Here is a 20,440-nt window from a genome sequence, read left to right as displayed (position 1 = left end):
CTGCCGCCGCCGCGCGCCCGCCGCCATGGCCACGCGGGGCGGCGCCGCCGGGGCGCCTTCCGCCCGTCACACCGAGGCGGCTTCCTCGCCCGACCGCGCTGCGGGGCAGCTGGAAAAGCAGCCCCAGGCCGCCCTAAAACCCAAGTCACCACGGAGCCCGGTGTTTGATCAGGCAGGCAGGCAGGCAGTGCGGCCGCGCGTCCCTCGATAGTCCGTCAAGCAGCACACACGGCTCCGGGCCAGCTGCGTGCCAGGCTCCGAGCCCCGGGGGCAGCCTGGCGGGCCGGGCCCGGCGCCGCCCCCGAGCGCTCGGTGACGGGGCTGCGGGGACGCCCCGAGCGCGCCCGCCGCTGCATGGGCGCCCTCTGCAGGCCCGGGCGCGCAGGGAGCCGGGGCAGCGGCAGCCGGGGGACTCGTGCCGGGAAGCGAGGAGAGACGGGAGCCTGGGCCAAGGATGGAGTAGAAGCCCCTCTGGGAATACAGCATGCTGAGCGTTGTTCTAGCAAAACAACATGTTCATTCCTTCCCTCCAGGCTTCTGGCACAGTATCAATGATGTGCTAATGCATCATTGTGCATAGCAGCCTTGGACTGGCGCATGTTTTTTATACTTTCTTTCCCTGTTTTGGGGGTTTTGTTTTGCTTTTAGTCCTACTTATGAAGCAAACCTGAAAGTAGTCTCCCTCCAGAAACCTCAGCTGACCCTCTGTGAGGGCTGGAAGATAACATCTGGAAGAAAGTAACATCTGTGGTAGCGTTCAGGGCCAGGCTGAATGGGTCTTTGGACAACCTGGTCTAGCGGAAGGCAGCCGTGCTCATGGCAGAGTTGGAACTAGAAAAGCTTTAGGTCCCTTCCAACCCAGACCATTCTGTAATTTTGTAATTCTAAATTCTAAAACCCCTGTGCAATGTAGTCAACACTGCAGGGCTTGGAATACAGCCACAATCTTTCCTGGCCTTTTGAGAGGCAAACAAAGGCTCCCATTTGAGAGCTCTCTAAACTCTCAGACTAACACTGGGAATTCCTGAAGCCAGGTAGAATTCAGCACTGGATTGGAGGGGACATTAGCTCAGACTGGCATGAAGAGCAGCTGCACCATAAGTATCACATCCCTCTGAGGTGGAAACCCTGTACTTAGATGTCAGTCTGGCAGGAGACCTGTAATCTTGGAGAACGGAAGGTGGGGTTATCAGATGAGTGTAGTCAGCAGGAGCAAGTTACTCCATGGACAACAGGTACCTGTAACATGAACATGCCTGTAGTGAGGATTTCAGTATCCAGCAGTGTTATCCTTGAACAGCTGTCTATGAGAATGGCTACCCATATGGCTCATGAATGGCTGCTCATTTTCCAAGGAACGACAGTACCACAAACTCCCAATACAGGCCACGGACATAAGCAGCAGAAAGCTCCATGGCAATGTGTAAGCAGATGAAATGTATCTGCTTAGTCCATTCGAAGACTATGCAGTACCTGAGCACAGCACTTGCCCTGATGCTGGTGGGCTTAGGGGGAGAGACAGCTCCAGTGACAGAGAGCCCCATACAGGGCCACACTGGTCTTGGCCTCCCTCCCCCTATCCACCCTCAGGTAGCTGCTAGGCATTATGTAGCTTCTGAACTCCAACACAAGTATTTCAAAGTCTGACTCAGGATTTCTGCTCTGGTTGGTAGCAGATACCTGTGGCAAGGTAACACAATACATCCAAGCAAACACAGTTGGTTTTGTTCCTGGATGTCTGGTTCACCATGGTGTGCAGATGTGGTGCTGGAAGCACCTGGTGAAAACACAAGAGCTTTTCTGCATGCAGGAGACTTGGTACATCACTGCCCTCACCACCCTCCATGTTTTGCAGCAGCTGCTAAACAAAGCATAGAGTTCAAATGCAAGGGAATATTTTCTTTTTACAGGAAAAAAACAAATAAAAACAAACTAACAAAATCGTAACAACAAATGTTATACCCAAAGAATACTCTGGTTTCTCATCAGCCTTTCCAGTTTGAGTCATCCTATTGTCATGCACTGTGCTGCCTCATGCTTGCTTCCTCCAGCCTCACCTTCTTCTGCAGAACCCTGACGTGACCACAGCCTTTTAGCCACGTGCTACTCAAGACTCCCTAACAGAGGGAAGTCCAGCTGCCACAATGGATTAGTGGAGACTTATTTTTCAGTGCTGCCACTGATCCAGTCCCATACTGGCATTCTGTTGCACAGTGGTTTGGCAAATGTATTTATCAAGAGGCAAAAGCTACAATGAGAAGAGGGACTTTGCTTTGCCTTCTCTCCCATGCAGTTTGTTCCTGTGAATTAACACTGATTTTGTCAGCTCTATTGCTCTTTCTCCCTTCAGTACTGTCCAGGTTAAGACTTTTGAGCCAGTAAGGTTGTTAATTTAATTTTGCCATCCATAGAAGCAGTGAGGCAGGTCCCGCAGTCCATGGCTGTGCTCCAATCCACTGTGACAACAGGAGCTCGGTGTCCTCCTAGGGAAAGGCAGCTCTCCAGAACCTTTTCCTCACCATTTAACTAAAAAGAAGGAAAGCATAAGATTTTAGGGAGGTACATTTCTGCAGTGGGGGCAATCCACCCGACAAGACAAGCCAAAGCCTGACAGAGACTCTGTATCTCTAAGAGCATGCAGAAAGCATGCTAAGTAAGCAGAAAATCAGAGAGATACTGAGATGTGTGTAGCACACACAGGAAAGGAAGCTTCCAGTCTCACTACAGAAGCATGTGCTCTCAAGCAGCTCAACTTTTGACATCAACTGAACTGCAGTAACTGAACAAGGCAGGCTAAGGGCATACACTCATGAGAAGCACATAAGCCTAAGCTGTAGCTCATGTTAGTTCAAGTGCTCTGAGTGCCCCAGATGCAAAGTAAAAATTCCATCTAATCTGCCTTGCAAGAGCATGGGCATGTGATCAGCAACAATTGTTACTGAAGCATAGAAATTTGGGCACTCAGAACCATTCAGCCTTACCCTTTGTTTAATTTCAGTACACGGTAAGGGAAGAGGATCAGGCTGGCTCTAACAGAACCACCAGGCACAGAAGGCAGATTGAACATGAGCACCAGTCAACAATGATACATTTTGCACTGAACTGGCATGCATCCATATATTAAAAAAGTAATTAAAACTTTGTCCTAGTCACTTGGACACTAAAAGCTAGGCTTTAAGAAAGAGCACCAGTACTCGAGCTGTAGGACCAAACACTTGCTGTACACTCACTACACACTGCTAAAATGCACACTGTGTGAAACTGAGCAGCAGCTTTGGCAGAGCCAGGATGGGTATGTGCTGCTTAAGAACTTCCAGTAGCTGCTGTTGCACCCTTGTAATTAGCATAAGTTTGTATGGATACTTAAGAGTATTCCCCATCACTTCTCAGACTTACCTTAAAAATTACTCCCCCAGTAGAAGAACATGTCAACATGTAATTGCCCTCAGAGTCAAAAGCAAAAAGCCGTCCTCGTGGGAACTGCACTTGCTTGTAGCCACTGTATCCAGACAGAATAAAAGGACCTGTAGCCTCCCGGGGAAGGTCATACTCAGACACCTTCAAGCCACTTTTATGGATATTCCACTGAATAAACTAGAATGAGAAAAAGAAATGACAAAAGCTTATAATGAAATTAACTGGGATGCAAATAGAGTTGCCTTTTTTTTGCTTTTAGCAAAATAGTGGGTATTCCTCACAAACAGAAGATGGCATTTTCACATCTGTACCTAAGTGGCTATATGAACAAAGCCCAGGATGCAAAGGCTGTAAGAGCTCTGTCTACCCAGGCAAAGATATGCTCTGCCTTCCTCAAGCACTACTGCCTATGTGTCCTTCCACACTGCATGCAGTACTTTGGTGAGAACTTGCTTAACTCCTCAGCCAAGATCACTCACTGACCCAGACCCCTACTGCTGAAGACTGAGGAACTGCAGAAATTGAGATGTTTATTATAAGCAATAATGCCAATTACAATAACAATTGTAAAGGGAGCTGCTGATGAGATTAATGCAAAGTGGTCAAGGATATGCTTCCCTGTGAATCCCAGATCTCAAATGTGGTCATCTCAGGGTCAGAGAAAGGTCATCCTCACATAGACTATCTAGAAAAGAGATGTCACCAACAATAGGATTTGCACACAAGGTCAAAGACAGCTCCAACTATTAACATATTTTTCAGCCACTCTCTCTGCAGATTGCATGGAGCAGGGTGGTACTGCACACCTAAGACTGCAGTTAGCAGCCCATGTTTCATCCAGAATCTGAGCGTATTTTAATTGTCCCCACGATACAGAGAAGACTCCAGAAGTGACCTCTCTGCCAGCTGAGCAGTAGGAGGTGATCCATAGCCTACCTTGCCATCCTCGCCTATGCTGTAGACTGTGTTCTCGTCATAGCTGAACTCCACGGAGTAGACTTCCCCATCATGGGCCTTCCAGCTCATGGCGCACTCGTGCTGCTGCATATCTGAGGGGAGAACCAGTACTGAACACTCCCTGTACTCACACAGAGCTGAGGTGAAGAGAGGGAGGCCTTTTATGTTCCTGAGGTCTCCGTGCCAGCCCTCCAAACCAGCCTGGGGGAGCCCAATCCAGTCCCAGCACCCTATGCCTATACTCCTGCTGTCATTTTGGACTCTATGGGGCTGCTCACAGGCTGTCAACTTCAGGCATTCTGCATCCAAGCACCACTGGCCCTCCTCCTCCCCTTGTTATCCTGCCCATCCCTCCCAGCTGCTGACTGCTCTGTCCTCCCAAAGACCTGGGACTGCAGCCTCCACCTGTGCCAGAAGCAGATTCCCCATTCAAAGGTAGGAGGCTTGAACTGCCTTTATTGCAAGGACAGGCTGAAGAGAACAAAAACCTGAGAAACACAAATGGCTCCCAAAAGGAGGACTGATGTGAAGCTCTTGCATTTAAATGGAAGGTCTCACATTAACTGCTTTCCTCACAACTCAGCCTCCAGTGGTACTGCTATCTGGCACAGCACAAGACCACATGGCTTAAGAGCAAATTCACAGTCCTCTTCAGCAGGAGACAAGCAACAAATCCAGCAGCACTACCAGGGTCTGCAGCCAATGTTCTCCAGAAAAAGTCTATGTCAATTCACTCCTGAGAGCTCCTGTGGAGACAACAGCTTCCACCTTGGTCTCCAAGCATATCCTCCCTGCTATGGGCAGCCAACTGAGGATTAGGGACCACCTCACTACTCATTTTCACAGAAACATTTAAGTTAGAAAAGACTTCCAAAATAATCAAGCCCAACTGTTACTTTAACACTGCCAACTGCACCACTAAACTATACTCCTAAGTGCCACATTTGTTACATCTTTTAAATATTTCCAGGGAGGGTGACTCCAGCACTTTCCTGGAGTCCAGTGTTTGACAATGCCTTTGGTGACAGAAGTTTTCCTAACATCCAATATAACCCTCCCTTGATGCTGCTTGAGACTGTTTCCTCCTGTCTGATCCCTTGTTACCTGGGAGAAGAGACTGATCAACACGTGGCTACAATCTCCTCGCAGGTACTTGTAGAAAGCAGTGACGTGTCCCCTCAGTCTCTTTTTCCCTAAGCTAAAGAACCTCAGCTCCTGCAGCCAACTCCTCATGTGCTCCACACCCTTTAGCAGCTTTGGTTTTGTTCTTTGGACACGCTCCAGCCCCACAATGTCTTTCATGCAACGAGGGGCCCAAAACCCAACATGCTGTTTGAGATGCAACCTCAGCAGTGCCAGGAGCAGGGGGACAATCCCTTCCCTCATCCTGTGGTCACAGTATTTGTGATAGAAGCTCAGATGCCAGTCTTGGCCACCTGGCCTCACAGCTGGCTATCACCAATACCCCCCGGTCCCTTTGCACTGTACCAAAGAGACGAACAATCCCATCTGCAGCCCCGGTGACCAGAAGGTTGCCATTGTGGTTGAAGGCTGTGCAGTTAATAGCAATGGGCTCAGGCTCCAGGGAGAACTGCAGCTGGAAGGGAAAATCTGCATTAATGCTGAGAAATGGAGCTGGAGGCATTGAACTCCAGGGGAAGGAAGAAAGAAAGATGGTATTTAGTAACAAGAACTCTGGTTTGGAGCCCTACACCTCTAATGACTATGGACTTCAAAGTCTGGCAGCAGCATTTTACTGTAACACTAAACCAGCAATTCACCTCAGCCAAGCCACAGCTTTCTTGGCCATGGCCTCAAGGTTGCAAAACCAGCTTCTGGCAGGCATTAGCTTGAGTATGTTGCTTTCTCCTACATGTCAGGGACAGCACTTCACTTAAAAACAGGGAAGGCAAGGGGAACAGCAGCAACGAAAACCTTTCAGTACAGCTCAACTGGAGAAAGCCTCAGCAAAGCGTCATTCAATCCACTTGGGATATTTCCAGTCACAAACTGTGCAGCCAGGATAAAAACAAGGCCATGGACTATTCTGAAGAATTCCTCAGAAAAATCCCAACACACCAATAAAACAAAAAACTTCACCCAATCCAGCAGCTACTTACATTATTTATTTTTATCCTGAATGTGACAGAGGGGAAAGGAGGAAGGAGGAAAAAGAAGGGTGTTGAAAAGAAAGTCAGCATAATTTAGAATGAGGGCTCCTAGACACTGAAACAGAAGACACTCATTCTCAGCAAGCAGACTGACGAAAGAAAGAAACCCAGCAAGTACCTGCTGTTTCATCGTCTTAGTGTCCCACAGCAGCAGCTTCCCAGGAACTTGGTTCATGCTTTTGCCCCCGGAGTTGATTACTGAGAAGTCAATGTGGGAGACGGGGCTCTGGGCTGCTGCAGAGCACACGAAGGAGGCACCACTTGGGCTGCAGGCAAGCGAGAGGATCCTGAAACACAGGCACATGGTCTGAATCACCTCTCTCCTGCAGCTGCCTCGAGCAAAACACTCACCTACGAGCTCTCCCATTAAGAGTTTGAAAGACAGGGTGCACTGTAAAGGAGGGCAGATTGATGTGCTTAGTTTTTGAGTGTCTCGCATTTACCTCAACAGATTTACACTGCTCAGGCAGGGACTGCCCTCTAGATGAAGGCTGGGTAGTCCTGCAGTTGCAGAAAAGCAGCAGGAAGATGCTTACTATTAAAGCCAACACCATTTACTTATATTTATATGCAAAAATCAGTATTCCAGAGTTACCTGGGCATGTCCTCATCAATGCTGATTTCACAGAGATTCTTCTTTGCTTCTGTGTCATAAAGACGAACTGTCCCGACCCCACTGCCAAGCAATAGCTTGAAACCAGCAAGGAAGTAGATGGAAAGAGTGTGAGTGAGGAGTACAATGATGCTGGCCAACAAGACTTAGTAATTTTTTTTCTGTTTATGCATTCAGACAGTAATATTTATATTACTCCATAATGGTACATCCTGTCTTCCTGTGCAATCACACTGAGTAGCACTACCCCAAAGCCACAGAAGTCAGAGTAAAAACCCCGATCCTCAGTGAGAAAAAGATCGAATAGGCACCAAGGTGGCATAAACACCACTTTCTAGATCATGGCTCAACTCTATGGGATGAAAAACATGTATGGAGTCTCAATACCTAGGGGTCCAAGGAAAGAGACGCTTAAGATTGGTAACTGTGTGCTAAAGAAAAAATCAAGGAGAAGCCAACTCCTTTCACCCATGGGAGGATAAAATCATCCAGAATAGCTCACACATGCTTTATCAGCGGTGTTACAATTTCAATTAAAATTTAAGTTATGGAGAGAAGCATTATAAAAGAAAATTGAGCAAGCCAGATCTTTGTCACTTCAGCGCCTAATTTGCTGGTGAATCCTACATGTATTTCAGAATCAAGAATCTTTCCATTAGCAAGAAGGAAATTAATTCCACAAAGCAGAAGAAACACCATCACAACAAAGAGCAACAACTGCATTGATAACTTGCTTTCTAAAAGTCAAAGAAGAGACAAGCTGTAGAATCAGCTCTTCACAGGTGGCATTTTGGGGTTAGCAAACCACACATAGTCAGAGCGAAAATGCAAAAAAATACTGCCTCATTTGCAAGCCAGCCTTCTCATACAGCCCTGTATCTGCCAAGGGAGGGCATGAAACACTAGCAACAGTTCAAGGACTCAGAGGAATTTGTATAATTTAAGGCTCCTCTCTAGTAACAGAACTAGAGAAAAAGGGATATAGGAAACATTTAAACTGCCATGTTATTTAAACAAGCTCCAAGCTCCTCATGCACACACAAACTCTCAGCTCTTAAGACACCAGTCTAGAACTGGACATGGAGCTTTTTTCGCACCTTTTTATGCACAAGTGAAATGCCACCCTCACAACTCTGTTTCCCCTTCTCTGCTGCTGGCTCAGGGTATGAGTAAAGGTCCACAGCTCTCTGCTGCAGGCCTCCCACAGGCTGCTGGACTCATTTGCCTCTGCCTGTCTTTACAAGGTGCTATGTGATCTGTGTGAAGACAGGCAATTCTCTCAAAGGCACTACTTCTATCCTGCAGCTGTACCCACACTGCACTTCAAAATTTCTGTTTCAGGGCAAGCAGTGGTGAACTCCTTGCTCAGTACAAAGCATACACTCACTCCTTTAGTTCTTTTTAGACCCTAGAGGCTTTGGTTCCCCGTGTCCCACTAAAAGTGGAAACTAACTGCTGCCCCAATCTTATCCACAGCGCAGCTGTCTAGAAGTGAACATGCAACTTGTAACAAGAGAGCCCCAAATCACCTGCTGTGCTTCCACACGCAGACTACTCACCAGCCGATCACGCTTGGTGGCCCATTCCAGGGACAGCAACGGAGATTTGGAAATGGACGAAGCTTTCGTTTGCATTATGGGGTTAAAAGACCAGACTTTGATAACCCCATCCACATCCAAGCTGGCCACCCTCCGTCCAGAACAATCAACCCTGTGTGTAGAATGAATGAAACTGATGGGATATTCTTCTCCCTCAAACTCTTAGATTAACCCACTAATCCTTCCTTTCCTGGCCACACACCAGCTCCTTCTGCAGGAATTAGAACTTCTTTCCACTCCTTCCTGCTCACTTCACAGTAAGTGGCACAACAAAGCACATTAAGCTCCAGACATAAAGCATAATGCCCTTAAACAATACCTGCTTTCCAAAAGACTTTCTTCCTGGCTGGCACTACACAATCACAAATATTTCTGTCCAAAAATCTCTGTCCTTCTCACATGTAGCACAAGCTACATGCTACTTTCAGTGACACCAACTTGACAGCCCAAAACCTGCGAGTACATGTCCAATGTGCTGGACACAACAGAGGCCGGGAGAAAGAGGGCAGACACAGCTGATCCTTCTGCAGAGGCTTCTACAAGACAGCCCCCTCTGCCAGTGCATTACCTGCAGTACATGATGGATGAATGGTGCTCCCCATACTCCTCCTGGCTCAGGACGATGAAAGGCTGCTCCTGCCGAACGCCCACAGCCTCTGCACTGCTGCCAGGCATTTTGGTTGAAGTCTCTGTTTGCTCAGCATGCAGCTCTGAGCACGGTTCTGCCTCAGCTATGTTAGTATCTGTTTTCTTCTCAGCACTTTGGCCCTGAAGGAAGAAATCCTGTGTGAAATACAAGGAAGCAGCTCCATATCAAGCTCCTCAGCTACCCCAGCCTGCTGGGAGGAAAAAAAAGAACAACAAACTGCAACAAAATCGAAGCATTGTCAGCCGAACACTCCTTCTGCCAGGGATCTTTCTGAGTACAAGGACCATATGTTGCACAACTGCACTATTTAGTATGACTTGCTTAGTTGTTGAGTTCCTTATATCCCCCTCCAAGTGCCCAGCTACACTTTCCTGTAAGAACTAGAAGAACTGCAACATTTTTGGCATACCTCAGCCAATATCAGAGGCCCATTTATATGCCATTAGAGCAAAGATTCACAAGAAAATCAACACTTCAAGGAATTCTTGCATTCAGCATTATAAGTTAAGTCTGTATAATATGCAGTTCAGCAAACTGTACAAAAACTTGGCTCTCAAGCCCCAGTAGATGGCTTATCCTCATCTGCCAGAGATTTCGATTGTGCACACTGGAGCTACCACTGCAGCCAACTGACTGATGACAACAGTAGAGCTGACACATGAGTCCAAAAGCTTAAAACCCAATTTGACAGGGCAGACAGAATAAAGGGAGTTTTAGGAAGTGACAGTATCTGGATAAGATCTGCACTGCAGAAATATTTGGAAACAGCTTAGTCTTCCCTTGCCACCAGAAGTTGAACAAGAAGCAGATACAGCACATAAGGTGGAAAACCATCTGCTAGCATTCTTTTGATAAAGCATCCTCTGAAAGTTAAGTGTCCCCAAAATGGTATTGGTATTGATGGTTATGAATTCCTGTTCTGTAACACATGCTTGCCTAATTTACAGTAGCTTCTCATCAGGACCAATGGATCACGCACTGCATAATCAAATCATCTGAAATCACAGAGCTGGAAAAGACTGGGAAACAAATCCAATAATTATTCTGCTAGTTACAGTGAATGACACTCATGTGAAAGAAAACAGTGCCGCTTTCAGTTTCCTTTTTGCTCACGTGCTTTGAGACAAGTTAAAGAGCATCAAGCTTCCTCAAGAGCACCAATCTTTACACAGCCCAAAAATCACTGCCTTAACATGGAACAGTCTAGAAAAAGGGAAGTGAAAGGAAACTTACTGAGAAATTGGGCTTTGCAATTTTCCAACCAATCTGAAAGTGTTTTAGATGAACCATGAATAAAAAGGTTCTCTCAAGGCCTTGAATGCTGATTGATAGAGTAACATCTCTTTAACCAGCACTCCCACACACAGAACAGCCACACACTGGCCAACAGACAACAGTCCCTCAGCACTGCCTCTCCACAAGGCAGAATGTCTCATACAGACAAAATACAATGGCTGAGATGCTGCCTGTGCTCTGTATTTTTTGACAACATGGCTGCTGAAAGCCAGACAACACACAGTGTACAAAAGTAGTGTGCTGACCTTCAGCAGTTAAAATCCAGGACACAGTTTTATTATTTCATTAGGTTTTAAAACAGGGCACACCCCCAGGTAAAACTGCAACAATAAAGTACAAAAAACTCCAAGAAGCAAATGCTGCTAGGAAAGCAAGTTCAATTCCTATCCAGGAAAATTTTATATTAGTTTTCATTGTCCCACACAGAGCCTGTAAAAATCAGCACAAGAACCTACAGGAAGAGAACTCATCCACTTTGGCTGGATGAGTGAGCCAAGCTCATTACCACTGAGAAATGGGGATTTTAACAAGGTATTTAAACACAATCATTAAAAGCGAATGAATCCTCAGTGAAGCCTCAGGACCAGGCGGTGAAAAACACGGAGACAATAGACAATTCTTCCACCTGAAATGCCAATACTGATTAACTTCCAGGGACACAGAAATAAACCAAGTGAAGAAGGAGTTGATTAACTACAGACATGAACCTTTGATACAGTTATTTCTGACTAGCAATTCCGAAGCTTAAAGGAAACACTTGCACTTGTTTTACCCCTTAGTTTTACAGAAATACAAGCCTTCTTCTTCCCAGCCCTGCAGTGCTGACCAGTACCTGGAAGGTCCCTTTTGACAACAGTTCCTTCCTTTCTTTCCCATGCTCTTGCAAGCGCTTCTGCCGCTGCTGCAGGGAGCTGGACTCGCCTGCCACTAAACCACTGAAGTGGCTCTTCCCATCCTTAGAGCTCACGGTTCCTTCTTTTCCTTTGGCACTCTGGAAAGCAGAGAAGTGACTGGGCAAAGTTATGCTTCCAGTAGGCTGCAGAACAAAGAGCAAAAGAAGTAGCAAAGCAACAGAGCACCTGCAAGGGCTCCACAAGCTCTTAGATAACAATAGCTGTTCTTGTGCTGCATTCAGGCCCAGCATACATTTGCAAGGCAGGACAGAACATTTAATTTTTCAGGTGAAAGCAGAAGCTTGGAGCAGTGCCGTGGTGCAAGTTAACTCCTTGGAGACTGAGCAACTTTCAGCTGAGAATTACCTGGTGATTTGTTGGTTCTTTCTTCACTAGCAGCATACTGCTAGCCTGCACTGGAGAAGCCCCACTTGAATGGGTTGGTCTGGAAGGGCCCTTTTTACTTTGGGAGAGAAAGGAGGACAGAAAGCCTCCGCGGGACTGAAGAGAATGTGCTGTACTTCTCTGATTGCAGGTCATATCACTAATGAAAAAACAAAACACCACCAAATAGAATGTGAAAGTGTAGCAAGGCAACCTGCCCAAAGACCACCAGTTGAGTGAAGTGGCAGCTCTTTGAACCACTGGAAGACAGATGTTCATTTCCAAGCCAGTGCACCACTATGCAGTAAAACCCTATTTGAAAATATCCTCTTAGTGCCTGGAGCAGGTCATTACAGTTACTGTAACCAAAAGCTCACTTCTCAGAGATGCCACTGAGACAGTGAGCTCAAACTGAATCCGCTTCAGAGCCACCTAAAACTCCTTCCACTCCATCTGGCTTGTTTAGAAAGACTCTAAGGGAAAGGCAGGGGAATTCAGATTGCTGTAGAACTTATTAAGATGGGATTCCCAATTCAAAGCATAAAACAGACCTACTTTGAGAGACATTCAGCATCCAGTATTTCACTGAACACCCTTTGATAAACAGCAGGTTATGTTCAACAACTTTATGGCACAAGTCTCCAATATCTCAAAATCCAGACCCAAAGGAAATAAGAGAGCTACAGACCATTTCAGTGATTATAAACACCTCCCTTCTCAGTCCACAATGCCAAGAGCAGCAGCTGCTTCCCAGAACATAACTGTCTGACCTCACTGTGCTACAGCTTCCTCTGAGAGCACAGTGGCAGCAAGGGCAAGGGGAATACAATAATCTTCACTGTCTCGATCCACTCTGCAAGGATGGAACTATTCTACCAAAGCTGGGCTTTGGGTTAAGAAGAGACACAAAAATAAGCAACTGAACTGGTCCCTAGACTAAGAGATAAGCTGCACATGCAAGAAATGCCACTTCTTAGGCAAGTTTTTCTAATTCAAATGGACAAAAATAAATACAGGAATAAATTACCCCATCCCTCATGTCACACTCCTCCATACATGTGGATACCATCAGGGCTTTCCACAGAGTTAAAAAAAAATACATCACAAACTAAACTCTGGAGCCTGTACTGTGCAAAGACTGCAGAGCTGTCACAAAGATAGTTCAATAAACACTTAGTCTATTTAATCAGACAAATTTTAGATTAAAACATTCTGTGTGTAGTACCTGCTACAACTTCTCTCTGTCACTGGCAACAGGATAGTTTAATCAATCCTATTCCTGTCCTGGGGTAAAAAAAATAACAGTTAAAGAAGCTGTAACACTGTGTATGTTGCCTAATTTCCAGAGATAGGCACAAAGTGGATGTAGCCACAAAATACACTTTTAACTGCAGCAAGTTCATGGGGAAATCTGAGCCTCACAGAAGAGAAGCTCCTTTTCCCTTGACTTTGCAAAAGCAAGAAAACATCTCTGTGTAAGAAGAATCCATTTGGGTCATACAGTAAATAACAGTACAAAACAACACAGGGCATTCACCTATGGCACTGCAGGCACTCAAGTAAATTGGAATCAAGAGCCAATCCACTTCATTTGAGCAATACTGCAGGTACTGCACTGCTGCCAGTGCCCTGGATGCCCAGAACACCTTGGTGCAATAATGGCAGCAGAGCAGAATCACTTCCATGCGTGCTTGGGCTCTCACTGGTTTGCAAGAACCTCCCAAAAGATGGGAGAGACACCTGTCATGAATTCCATTAAACCTACTTAGGTCACCATAATGTCTGCATGGATGTCTTTCTGCACTGAATCCCAGGGCAGTGGACGTGGAAATGACCCTCCAGGAACCTCCCTGTCCCAATAAAAGCAGCAGAGCTTGTCCCCAGCTCTTCTCCTGCAAGCACTCACAGCTCAGAGTCCCCTAGTCGATCCATGTTGGCCACATATGCCGGCAGCTTGTGATGCATTACTGTTTGCTCCACCTCCAATTCCTCTTTCTTCATGCGGGAGGATTCAGCCTGCAGAGCAAACAGCTAGGACAGGAGAAAAGAGCCAAGTAAACACAGGGTCACTGAGATTCACCTCCTTCCCACTCACTGAAATTGTTTACTCCTTTTATTTTAACAGCTCTAGAAGGGCGGGGAAGGAAAAAAGTTGCTCTTACTGGCTGAGCACCACATTAGTCCAATTAGTCAAAACAATCAGTACTTTAGGCACATGAAACTGGAGCCTACTTAAAGCCCTTCATTCCTCTCCTGGGGCTGGCTGTGGGACATTAGTGGCGCTGGGAAACAAGAGATGGGCAGGGCAGAGCTTACAGCCCCTCTCCTGCAGGCAGTCTGAGGCCAGGGCAATGCAGGCACAGAGCCTACAAGGTAATCTTCTTCCCACAGCCAAGGGTTTGCTCAACTGGCAGGGTGCACCAAGGTCAGTGAAACCAGGTCAGCCTGAAATCCAGCTCCATACCCTGTGCAATTCCTTCCCAAGCATGATGGTGAGATTTATCTCCACATTATGGAGAAAGAAAACCATCTCTTTTTCCCCTTAGTGGAGAGGAACCTCAGGATGCAGCTTTCTGGAACAGATGTGGTTTATGCCTGTGACTCTTACACAAAGAGTTCCTCAGGCTTTTCTGTTTCTGTACATTTGTTTTTCAGATATATTTATTTTTCTTTTTAACACAATATTTAAGGAAAGAAAATACAGGAAGAAAAATGAGCTTTAGAAATCTAGCTCACTATTTATGTATTTGCATTGTTTCAGCAGAATAGAACAGATAATTTCAGCTAGCATCAAAAAAATTTCAGCTAGCATCACTATTTATTGGCATCCTTTCTTAAAACCTGTATTCTAGAGGTCACTGGTTCCCCCTCTGACCTGAGGAGTTGACTAAAAGGGAAAGTCTAGTTTTGCTGCTGTTGATTTGCCAAAAAACTTTTATCCAGACTGCAAATGGTATCAGCCAACATGCAAAACACAAACCATAGGTTTATTCTGACTAAAAGTAAAGAATACAAAATTTGAGGAAATAAAAGCTCTGTTGCAAAACATACCTCATCCTCTGTCCCTATTCACTGACCATCTTTGCAGAACCCTCCTGTCAATGTTTGACTGACCTTCTAACTCCATACAGTACACAGTGACAAATCTTGGGTTTTTTCCTGAAAAACGGCCTCCTTTTTTGAAATCAATTATTCTATTTTACTTCTATTTCTAGGACAGTGTTGAACAGCTATTAAAACAGTACAAACAGAAAACACAACATACAACAATGTTTTGTAACACAGGAGGTAAAGCACAAACTTTACTGAAATATTTATACAGAAAGAGCTTTTCTTGGTATGTTTGAGGAAGCAAAATTAAAGTTCTGCTTACATGAATAATCCTTCCTACTTGCATGTGACCATCCACATATGATCTATAGTTTAAATCTTAAACTTCAGATTTCACACATTTCTCTAACAGAAGTTATATGTGGAAATGACTGACCCAAGTTACACCCTTTCCCTAAGTATCTGCTGATAACACTGCCAAACACAAGACATGGAGCTGGGCAACATTTTGTCTGAACTAACGGACCCTTCTTATGGTTTACTGTAAGATCTAGACTTGGGAAACAGACATTCACAATATTTCCACTAGCTGGTCTAAATTGCTTTAAGTACATATCAAACATGGTGAAGGGGCCATTTCAGAAGTAACAGTTTCTGTCTCTGCCAGAATTTACTACCCATTTCTATTGCTTCTGTTTCTCTATCTGCTAAAATCTGGAAGTGATTGCATACTATTCACAAAATCAGCCATACTTCCTTTCCAACCCATTCTATAACTCTACAACATACATCCCTAACCTGCTACCAGTTTCACCTTGTTTTGACTTTGCAGTGTAACAGAAAATGAGTTTGTATAGTATGCAGTCACCTGTCAGACAGCACAGGGAGGGGAGACAATCACCTTCAGCAGAGGGACAGGAATATCCTAAACACACATTTCACAATATGATCACAACCCTAACTTTGCTGGAAACAATTGAAAGATAAATCAAAATAAATCAAAAGACTTAAAGAACCTGCCTTAGAATAACTGCACCAAACAGAACAAAGTTCTCAAATGGATGGAATCAATTTTACAAAACTCACATCACACAGTCAGCAGCTAAAGAGTGATCTCAGTTCTGACCTTATGCCGCAAGGATTCATTTTCTTCTTGTATGAGACTGGTCCTGAGACATTCAGCTTCAAAGTTCAGTATGACTGGAACTGGTAAGCAATGTTAAAGAAAATCAAGGCAATAACTTGTGTGCACCTGGCTTAATTCTAAAAGCCAGCACTCTGTACTGGCCATTTCTCTGTAAAAACAAAGCTGCCCAGTCCATAAAATTAGCAAAAAGTATGTGCACGACCAGAAGATTAGCAGCTAAACTATTTCATGTGGACTTTGCAAGGATTTTTAGATTATTTCTTTTTAGAGTCAGAAGTGGAGGGCAAGATGGGTTCTATTACTGCTTTACTGTACACTGAAGAAACAGTTCAAGATGAGCTGTATTCCAGCTGCAGCATCATCACCAAACAAGACAGAACTCTGTAGCATGGCACTAAAAACTTATTCCTGCCAAAAATCAACTGCTCTATTATAATGAGCTGTCACTAGGCAATGTTGTGAATATAATGCACCCAAAGAAGGATCTAACAGAAGATGCCAGTACAGTTATGGATTATGACCCAAGGTTGTATGACTGTTTTGTACTATGTCAAGCAAAGAGTAAAACCATTTCAGAACAAGATGTGCACAAGATTTCTAGTCACTAGCATCGGGATGATTCAGCACCACCAACGACCACAATTGTTTTGCTCAGGGAATACAACATATCATCAGATAATTGAGCAGTAACTATTATTACTAGCAGTAACACCCTCTGGTAAACACCAACTTCTATTAAGTCTTGGCTGTAAAAAATCACCTGAAAGCAGGAAGTTCCATAGTATTATATCCTTGGCATAACTGTTGAAAGATTAACACCAGGGCAAGGGAGATTGCAAAGCTGCAAAGAAGGATATGCATGCACTGAAATAAGACGCTCAGGAAGTTGTGCAGAGACACGATGAATGTATCTGCCCACTGGCGTGAGAAATAGGTAGCAAAGGTGGGGTTGGAGTCTGGAGCAGGGAGGAAGGGCAGGACAAACCAATCCTTCCACTCTGCCTGGTTCTGGAGCTCAGAGGCCTGCTTGAGGAAAAACTCCTGTGCTTTATCATTGCGGCCATTCTGAAACACAGCAAGAAGAACAGGGCCCACACTTCTGTTAATGCCACCAGATAAGGTCGAGGAACATTTGCTTTTTGTTATGAACACAACTATTTTCACCACCCTGACACATCAAGTGGTTAGTTACAGATTCACCAGGAAAAAAAAAAAAAAACAAATATGGTAGGAGAAGCTCACAAATGCACCTAACCCAACCTTCTTTCTAGTCACCAGAATCCTGTTTAAAGGCTGAGACCAATCGAACCAAACACACTGGTTTCAGTTAAACCAGTGCAGAGTGCACTGACATGAGCATTTCATATACAGGATCAAAGGATAATTCAAATTACTTAAGTCTACAGCACATGCACCTTGAAAAGGTTTCCAACAGACACATTATTCAGACAGGACTGTCACACCTCAGAGTAGGCACACAGCAAAAGAAACCATGAAAAAGCACACTTCTAGAAAGATGTATTAGATTTTGACTCCTCCACTAACACCTGGATCTTCAGTCATGGAATGGAACCAAGAAGAATCAAGGGGAGAATATACTCCATTGACTTCCCAGAGTTTGAACAGAAAAAATCTCTGTTGCATTTTAAGCTCATTATTTTCTGTTCTATTCAAAGCAAGCAAAAAGACATTTATTTTCTCTTCCACATTTCCTTGTTCCAGTTTGAACCTTGTGTTCTCTGCCAGTATCTAAGTTAAATGAGCAGGACTGAGCTAGCAGTACTGTAATCCTTTTTGAGAGTAACCTGTCTTTATGTGAGTGTGAATACCTTGCACCCAGCAAACCACGTTTCCCTGCTGCCCGAGTTTCCCTGTCCTGCACACAAGCTTGTCATGTGAGTCTGCATCAAACTCCACACCACACTCCTGACCACAACACACGAACTGCTTGTTTCTAACCCAGCAGGCCTGGCACAGGCTCACAAAGGCAGGTTACTGCTTCGGTTTCAGAGACCAGGACCTTTTATAAAGTAGCCAAAAAATCAAGCAGTACCTGAATAGCATGGACCAGGTAGTATCGGAATAAGCTGGTTTTCAGCTTGTTCACCGTTGGCCGGTACACGTCTTCCAAACGGCTGAACAGGCGTCGGTCCAGATAGCTCCAGTAATCCCGCAGGGCAGCCAGATCGTAGCTCTGAACAAACTGCTGCAGCTGCTCCACTATCTTATCCACCTAAAGAGGCAAAACGGGAAGACTTCACTCATGGGAGGGCTCTTGAGGCACAAGACTTTCTGTAACTTAGTGCTCAGAAGCTTGAACTGCTTTAACTGTGCAATGCTTATACATTAGCTATTTTCTAATCCTGGAAACACTCTGAATTTTGCATTAGCGTTCTTCCACTCTGCAGCACTTTGCAAATAAAGGAAAAAGAAATATGACAGGGCATAGCCAAACAGATTTTGACAGAAATATCACATTCCTTGAACCCAACTGATGGATTTTTTTACAAGTAAGCAAAACTTTCCACATCCTTTGAAAGTCTGTTGATAATAATTTTTAAAAAATTAATGTGATTAAATATTTCAAACTCAAGTGCAGCACCTGAAAAAAAAGTACTATTTTTAGACTAAAAGGAAAAATATATGCATTTAGCCAACAGAAAGAGGAAGTCAGTTCTGCTCCATTGCAATTTTTGAAGTACTTTTATCTTTAGTAACATCATCTACTAACAAGGCAAGCATAAAATTTTGCAGAAGAATTTTTTTGTCATTATGTCTCTTTGGAAATCATTTCTGCAATATGAATAAGGCAGAATGGTGGTGTGGGAACAGATTTTTTGTTCAGTGGTTTCTGATGGCAAAGACAGGCATAAGAAAAAGAAAAAACTGCATCCCATATAAAATTAAACTAAGGTTGTTTAATATGTGGTTTGCTCTCCCCTCATCACTTAGTATCTTAGGACATACCCAAATTTTATCTCTGTGGCATCCTTCAGATATAGAAAACTGAAGTTTGTGACCCCAGCAGACCCTTCTTGGACAATTCAGATTAAGTCACCAGCAAAGTACGGGTGTTTTAAAAAATAAAAGCAACATGCTTTATTAATGATAAAAGTAGTGTTTACATTGCTGGTCAAAGAAAAATCTGACTGTTCAAAGCACTACCTTCGGTGCCCAAGACTGTTGCTACAGGAATACGAAGCTCATGCAATGGACTGAAACTGTATTTCTGAGACTGGCAAATTCTGCGCCGATCTCCACGCGTTAGTCAAGGCAGCCGGTACTCAAGACATGCAAACTAACGAGCGGAGCTCCGCTGGATAAAAATCTCATGACAAAGAAAAGATGCAGGCAAAGGAATGTCTTCCTGCCCTCTCGGTCCGCGGGTCTCCTCGGTTCTTCTCGCCTGGAAGCCGAGAATCCGCTGGCGGTCCCCCCCGGGGCGGACGCGGGGTCCCCCCAGGGCCGGGCTGGGAGCGGCGCGGGGCGGCTGCCGGGAGCCGCGAGGCAGGCGAGGGGATGGAGCCGCCCTGGAGCCGAGCGGGAGGGGAGCCTTCAAGCGGCTCCAGCCCCGCCGGGAGGCTGCGTCCCTAAGCGGCGGCAGAGCAGGGCGGGCCGGGCGGCTCCGAGATGCGGGTCCCGCCTGTGCGGCCGGCCGGGCCCCGCGCCCAGCCCAGCCCAGCAGGGCCGGGGCGGCCGCTCTCTGGGAAAGCGCGGAGGCTCCGAGGGCTTCCCCGGCGCCAGGCCCGCTCCCCTCGCCCAGCCCCTGGAGCGCGAAGCGGCGCCCGCGGCCCGCGTTCTCCTAGGGGTGCGCCCGCGCCCAGAGCCCCGCCGGGAACGGGGATGCGGTCGCCGCTCACCCGGAAACCCTTCTCCCGGTCCGCCTTGATTTCGGCGTCCAGCTGCTTCAGGGCGGCGGTGAAGCCGCGGAAGAGCAGATACTCCCGCACCAGCTCGTCCGTGCGCTCCGCTGCCGCCGCCATGGGGACCCCGCGGCGCCGCCGGCACCGCCCGCCCACGGGGGGGCGGGGCGGGGAGGGGACGGCCCGGCCCAGACCAGCCCCAAACGGGACTACAGCTCCCAGCGTGCCTTGCCCGCCTCTTCCCTGCCCCACGCTCCACCCCGCTGGAGCGTCCGGCCCGCGTTTTTCCCGCCTTCTGACTGGTCGCCGCCGGGAGCCGGCTGGGTGCCGATTGGCCGTCCGCCACGTGCGGCTGGTGTTGCTTGGCGCCGGCGGCAGAGGCGCGGCGGCGTTGGGGGCGG

The 20,440-nt window shown here is 46.1% G+C and overlaps 2 protein-coding genes across 5 annotated transcripts in view; both read right to left on the bottom strand.

The window, feature by feature from the left end:
- The window catches only part of CYREN (cell cycle regulator of NHEJ), a 2,009-nt gene extending 1,653 nt beyond the window's left edge, over positions 1-356 (bottom strand). Inside the window, exon 1 of the mRNA XM_041404615.1 lies at positions 231-356. Coding sequence (XP_041260549.1) covers positions 231-356 — 126 coding nt within the window. The remainder of the gene's footprint in view (positions 1-230) is intronic.
- A 1,522-nt stretch (positions 357-1,878) lies between these two features.
- Positions 1,879-20,191, bottom strand: WDR91 (WD repeat domain 91). 4 transcript variants are annotated; one of them, XM_041404606.1, is made up of 15 exons: positions 20,037-20,191; positions 18,230-18,409; positions 17,034-17,241; positions 16,156-16,238; positions 13,885-14,009; positions 11,961-12,138; positions 11,534-11,692; positions 9,325-9,524; positions 8,718-8,868; positions 7,141-7,235; positions 6,664-6,832; positions 5,863-5,971; positions 4,354-4,466; positions 3,397-3,594; positions 1,879-2,526 (listed from the first exon to the last, which is right to left on the bottom strand). In XM_041404606.1, the coding sequence occupies exons 1-15, from the start codon at positions 20,157-20,159 to the stop codon at positions 2,362-2,364; spliced, it is 2,256 nt and encodes a 751-aa protein (XP_041260540.1). In that variant the 5' UTR covers positions 20,160-20,191; the 3' UTR covers positions 1,879-2,361. The 4 variants fall into 4 exon arrangements, with proteins under 4 accessions (XP_041260540.1, XP_041260539.1, XP_041260541.1 ...); XM_041404605.1 differs by having other exon boundaries at positions 11,534-11,737; positions 20,037-20,190; XM_041404607.1 differs by lacking the exons at positions 16,156-16,238; positions 17,034-17,241 and having other exon boundaries at positions 11,534-11,737; positions 20,037-20,184.
- Between the last annotated feature and the right edge of the window lie 249 nt (positions 20,192-20,440).

This window comes from Onychostruthus taczanowskii, unplaced genomic scaffold (assembly GCF_017590055.1).
Source record: "Onychostruthus taczanowskii isolate IOZ18803 unplaced genomic scaffold, ASM1759005v1 scaffold216, whole genome shotgun sequence".
Taxonomy (NCBI): Eukaryota; Metazoa; Chordata; class Aves; order Passeriformes; family Passeridae; genus Onychostruthus; species Onychostruthus taczanowskii.
Note: the sequence above shows the minus strand (reverse complement) of the source record. Positions and strands in the feature narration are given on the sequence as shown.